Source organism: Pteropus alecto, unplaced genomic scaffold, assembly GCF_000325575.1.
Source record: "Pteropus alecto unplaced genomic scaffold, ASM32557v1 scaffold68, whole genome shotgun sequence".
NCBI lineage: Eukaryota > Metazoa > Chordata > Mammalia > Chiroptera > Pteropodidae > Pteropus > Pteropus alecto.
The window spans coordinates 7,362,330-7,368,539 of NW_006441386.1; the positions used below are offsets into that span (position 1 = coordinate 7,362,330).

Genomic DNA, 6,210 nt, shown 5'->3' on the forward strand with positions numbered 1-6,210 from the left:
CTGCCCTGGGAGCAGACTGGGAGTGAGGAGCATTTATGGTCTGTGATCCCGCAGGCCAGAGCCAGGACAATGAATGTTTTGAAGAGGTGCGTTTAAACTGATCTTGAAGGGAAAACAAGACTAAAACTAACGAATGAATATTCCTAGGGGCCGATATTGTTGCCTGAAGAGTTGCAAGCAGGTGTGTGGTAGGGTCTCCTAGTTAGACCCAGGCATTGGTTCAAGACAGAGAAGGCTGCCCTAGGTGGTTACTAGGTCCCTAGAGATGACTCCATTCCAAGTCAAGGGCCCTTAGAGGCCATCTGGGCCGGCCTGCATCCACCCATCTCACAGATAAGGAAAGCCCAGTGTCCAATTCCCCTCATGTCCTGAGGTGTGACCCAAAGATGCAAACTTGCCATCCGCCCCCTCTCCTCAGCCTGAGGGGAAGCGGATTAGAGCCATGAGTGTGCCTTTAAATCTCCAGGATTAACCCGCGCACAGAAGAGCTTAGCAGGTGGCCGAGAAGTGACCATCCCGCCTCGTGTTTGTGTCCGTCCCTTAGGGCCTAGGCCAGCGGCTCCAGGGCCAGCCGCTATGTCCTCCACTGTTAACAACGGGGCGACCAGCATGCCATCCACGCCCGACGCTGCGAACGGCTTCCCGCAGCCCGGTGCCTCCTCGGGGAACTGGCCGCGGTCCGAGGAGGAGCTGCGCGCCGCCGAGCCTGGACTGGTGAAGCGCGCGCACCGCGAGATCCTGGACCACGAGCGCAAGCGGCGCGTTGAGCTCAAGTGCATGGAGCTGCAGGAAATGATGGAGGAGCAGGGGTAAGCGTGGAGGAGGCGGGGCCAACGGGGGCGGGGCGGGGCGGAGCCAAAGGGCGAGGACGGGGCGGAGCTGGGACCCGGGCGTAGGCGGGCAAGCGTGGCAACCCTAGAGCTGAGTCAGGCAAGAGGCCAGAGTCTGAACTATTGGGGTGGAACTATTTTAAGAACAGCCGAACTTTTGTTCATTTATTAGTTTATTAAATCGATAAGCTATCTTGAGCGCATGCTCTATGTCAAACTCTGAATTGGGCTCAGATTCACAGAAGTCAAGGAGACAAACAATTCGTGCCTTCCAGAAACATCCAGTCTGGTCGGGGAGAGAGGCATTTAAACATCAATCACAACTCAAGGCCTCGGTTTCCCCTTCTATAAAGTAGGTGGATCAAGCTGCCTGGATTCTGCCAAGCAGGTGGGACAGCCAGTCAAGAAAGCACAATGAGCCCTTGCTGTGTGTGAGGGCTGCTTCTGGTTTCTGCAAAGGAATTTAGATTTTACCTTCTTTAGTTCAGAGCTAGTCACAGGGGCACGCACGTGTGCCAGGCACGGTGCTGGGCAATGCTGGAACCCAGAGCTGGATTGGAATCACTTCCTCAAAGTCCCTCCCCATCTCAGAAAGGAAACAAGCATGTTAACCAACTCTACCACAAAACAGATTAGAATCATGGTTATCCGACAGGAGAGGGCCGAGTGCTTCAGGAGCTTAGAGAAGAGATTCTGAGAGAAGACGTTTGAATGGACCTTGAAGGAGGAGTAGGACTTTGTCCAGCTGAGAAGGAGGGGTTGTGAGAGACCTCTCTCGAAAGTCTCGGGAAGATGGAACAGCCCTCACACATGGAGCTAGAGGCAGAGAAACAGAAAACAAAGCCTATTGGTTTATGCAGCTCCAAAGAAGCTGGTGGTCCCAAGGCTCTTTTTTGGATCTTCTCTGGGTACTCTGAAACAAGCGGGCTGGTTGTGGAGGGAGTCAAACTTGGGAACAGGGCCTGCTCATCATATATGCACTGTCAGTGAGCTGAGAAAACAGAAATGCAATGCATGGGATTGGGCATGGAGCCCGATGGGGGCAGAGACAGCCTACGTAAAGCAGTGCTTCCAAACCACACTTTTGTCTGTCCAACCAGGCCTCTTGGCCTCCCCAAGAGGCAGCCAAGATGTGGCTCATTGTTCCTGTGGAGCCCAAAAAGTCACTGAGGCTCAGACAGAGACAGTCACCAGTGGAAGGCCATCAGGAAGGCAGGCCAAGGCTGGGCCTGGGTCCAGGGCCACTTGTGGTGTTTATAAGGGAAAGAAAGGGGCATAGGGACTTGGTGTTTACCTCCAGCTGGGGATCAGGTTGGGGAGGGGAGAGTTTCTGCCGAGAGAGATGGATAGTTGGAAGGCTGCTGAAAACAAACCAAAAGGAGGCTTCCAGCTGGTACTGAAAACAGGTTTGGTGAGCAGTGGATGTGGGCAGAGGAAATGAGATACCCAGGGCAGAGTTGAGTAGGGGCTAGGATGGAGTATCTTTCTGCACAGAGAGCCCCAGGACCTTAATTAAACCTGCAAATCCTGCTGAGTTGGGCAACTCCAGGAGTGAAGGGAATATGGGCAGATGGAGGTGGTTAGGGAACAGGAGGGATGACTGGGACAGAGGAGGGAGGGCCAGCCTTCAGGTCTTTATTTTTGGAAACTACCCGCTACTACTCACAGAGCCCCAACCCCTTCCTGCACCCCTTTCCCCTCACTAAGCCCCCTGGTCTTCACTGAACTTTCCATTCTGAAAGCCCTCCCCCTCCAGAGCCCTATCCTTTCAGGGAACTCCAAGGCCCCTCCCTCACCAAGCTCTTCTCACTCCTCAAGCCTCCTCCCCCTGGCTGAATCTACTGCTCTTCCGTGAGACCCAGCCACTCACTGCACACGGGAGGGTCATTACCAGGTGCGGGCAGCCTCAGGTAGATGGGGATGGCATTGTGCCATGTCCTTAGTGTCAGTCCCCTGGCATCACGAACCTGTGCCTCTCTGGGAATCACCCACTAGGTCTCCAGATGTTCAATGAGGGCTTCTTCCCTCAACCCAATCCCTCACAGCAAGTGATCCTTAGATTGGAATCTCCCACAAATCTAGCTCTCTAATCAGCATCCTGTCCCCTCCCATCTTATAGTGGCAGCCTGGCGGCACAGCCACTCTGAAACTCAATAATCTGGGCTTCCAGCCCAGGCCTATGACTTTGGACAAGCCACAATTACTCACCCGGAAAATAGGAACACCTGCCTTCCAGAGTTCTAAGGGTCCTGTGGACTAAGGCACGTACAGGGCTCCTTCACCCAGCCAGTCCCAAGAAAGTGCTCCACAAGCACTAGAGAACTTTGCCCTGTTATCAAATCCAGTCATTAATATCCATTTCTAGAAACACTGGTTCATTCGCATTTATTTACCAGGTTCTCAAGCATTTGACAAATATTCCCACTAGTCACAGGAACACACATTCTTTGGACCCATTAAAAAGCAATCCTTTCTTTTATATTGATGGATGGATGGCTAATTCACTGGTGATTGACGCTGCATTTGGAGTCACCCTCCAGAGCAGTCTGAGTGTAGACTGCCATCACCATGGGGATGGGAACAGAGCCCCCAGCCTGAACAATGTGATGCTCCCACACCAGCCAGAAACGTCACCCCACCTACCCTACCCAGGCTCCCTTCTGTGAGGACATGGTGGTGGTAGCAAGGTGGACAGAGCAGGCTCTGCCCATAGCTGAGCTTGAAGCTTTGAGCCTTCCCCTCTCCCTGTTCTGTTTCCTTACCTATAAAATGGGAATAGTGAGACTGCCCATTCCCTCAGAGCTGCGGTGAAAATCAAATTAACGACCAAGGAAGGGATTACCTAGGAGGCCTGGGTCTGGGTAAGGACAGGTGGAATGAAACATTTCCCACTCTGGGGACCTCTTTTAAAATTCATTGTCCCCCCACCCACCCTAGCCCCAGAGGGTGACCTAGGAAGTCCCAAAAACAACAACAAATTTGGCATGTCATTCTCATAGAGTGGAGTGGGGACAGAAGAGCCAGAATGGCTGTGGCACTGAGATAGACATCACTGTCCTCCCTATCCTCGCTCACCTGTCCAAGTCCTTGACTTTTATTCTGAGGCTTTGGCCAATGCCATCCAGGCCTCCTGCATGGTTGTATGTTGCCAGGTGCTGCCACTTCCACAGAGAGTGGATGATTTGGGTACCAGCCTCCCTTCCAACTCAGCCTTTGCCTCCTGGGAGAGCAGAGAGACAAGGCCCAGGTGATTCCTGACCGGGGACTAAGCTGACCTGGCAGTGTTCTAGGGTGGAAAAAAGCAGTGAGCCTGGGATAGCTAGACTTCCATTCCCACCACTCTGGGACAAAAAAAAAAAAAAAGTCCTCAGTCACTACAATTTATTAAGCACCTATTATGTGCCAGGCACTTCACAGAGAGCTTTATATGCATCATCTCTCTTCATCTTTATGACAGCCTTGAAAGGCAGGTTATTATCCTACTTCACAGATGTAGGGGCTAATGCTGAGAGAACTTTCCCAAGGTCATAAAGCTAGAAAGTGGGGGTGGGGGGTAGCGGGTGCCAGGACTCAAAAGCAGGACTGCCTTTCTCTCCTGTCTCACCCCTTAATCACTGTCTCATGTGGCCCCATCTGTGAGAATTGACCTCAAGAGATACCAGGGGACCTCTTCGTCCAATAACTTATCATCATCCCTGGGTCCCTGGCTCCTCCCAGCCAGAAACTCTAGGACATAGAGGGGTTCTCCCCAAGCTTTCGAGTCGGTTCAATTCAGAACCCCAACACCCCAATAGCAGGTGCTAGAGTTAGTCAACTTGCCTTAGATCTGCTGGCTCTGGTATGAGCCCCAAGTTCCTACACATGTCCTGCTCCAGGTCTTAATGAAACCCATCTCCTAGCTGCACATGCACCATAGAGGCTCCTGGCCTGAAGCCTCTCTCACCTAACTGGGGATCTGCCCCAGCCTCATCCTTGGCCTATCTTTTCCCCAGCCCCACCAGATCCAGGGCCTTATGCCAATGGTCCAGCCAGCCTGCATTTCCCTCCCAGGGATCTATGAGTTAGGAGCTGGGCCATGTTAAAGGGCCTATGCTATTTGTCTCTGTGCTGGTGACAATGACAATGGTCTCCTGTGGAGAAAGTGAGAAAGTGAGATGGGAGCAGTTCCTCTGTGCCCACACTGCTCAGAGAGAAGCCACCGCCCCTTCTTCCTGGGCACCAGGCCAGCCTAGACGTCTGAGAGCTCTGCACTGCTCAATGCACAAGGCCAAAGACCTTCCAACCAAATGCTAAACAGGGATTGAGGTGGACACCATGAGGCAGGGCCTAGAGCTTGGTGAAGTTGAATTAGAGGTGTCAGCACAGTGTGGCCTAAGCACCAACCCCCTATACACAATCTCCCTGTGATGGGGGTGGGGAGTTGGAAAAGATAGGCCTCTCCCCATGCCAGGTAGGATGCAATCCTCCCTATGGTGGGCCACAGGGGTTCCTGAACCTGCAGAGGGTCAGACCCTAGCTGGGGGTTAGGGAACACCTGGTTGTGCTCCTCATCTATCCCCCCGCAACATGTTTAATCAGTCCTCAAGTCCCAGCCATTCTCCCATCTAGACAGTTTTTTGTACACTTTCCCCCTCTCCACCCTCAGGCCCACTGTCTAGCTCTGACTTCACTGTCTTCTGCATGAACCTTTGCAGTAGCCCAATGCCAGCCTCCCTGCCTCCAGGTCCCTCTCCTTCAGCCACACAGCCACCAAAGCCATCTTTCCAAAATGAAAATCCAACCTTCAAACTCACCAATGCCTCTCCATCACCAGTACTAATTTATCAAAAATTTTGAGTGCCACATGTGGCAGGTAATGTGCCCAGTGCTGGGGACACAATGGCAATCCAGACAGACAAGGTGCCTGCCCTCAGGGAACTCCCAAGCCAGTGCAGAATACAAAAGAGTCAACAGATAATGACTTGCACATGAATCACCTGCCAGGATCCAGGATGTTCAGGTTGCTAAGGAAACACAAACATCAGCAGTTAACCTGATCAGGGGTATCTATGCTGCTGTAAACATCCCATGAATCACATCTTTGTGCTTAGCCATGATTATTTCCTCACGGTAAACCTGGAAGTTAATTTATGAGTCAAAGGTTGTGTTCATTATTTAAGGCTTTTGAAAAGAATTGCCAAATTGCTCTCTAAAAAGGCAGGGTCAGTCCACAAATGCTTGTTGAAGGAGGGGAGGAAAGGATTGCAAATAGAAAGAAGGAGAAAAAAGATGGGGTTCCTGAGAGGGAACAATGTACCATTTTCATGGACAGGCTAAGTAAGGGGAGGGGCCTGGGCCTGCTGTGTGGACAAAGAGTGAATGGTGAGTGGATGACATAGAG

At 52.1% G+C, this 6,210-nt stretch overlaps 1 protein-coding gene across 1 annotated transcript in view; it reads left to right on the forward strand.

Moving 5' to 3' along the window:
* The first annotated feature begins 576 nt into the window (after window positions 1-576).
* SRRM3 (serine/arginine repetitive matrix 3) overlaps window positions 577-6,210 on the forward strand; it is a 36,695-nt gene continuing 31,061 nt past the window's right edge. The window contains exon 1 of the mRNA XM_006918664.2: window positions 577-809. Within this exon, the coding sequence (XP_006918726.1) occupies window positions 577-809 (233 nt within the window). The remainder of the gene's footprint in view (window positions 810-6,210) is intronic.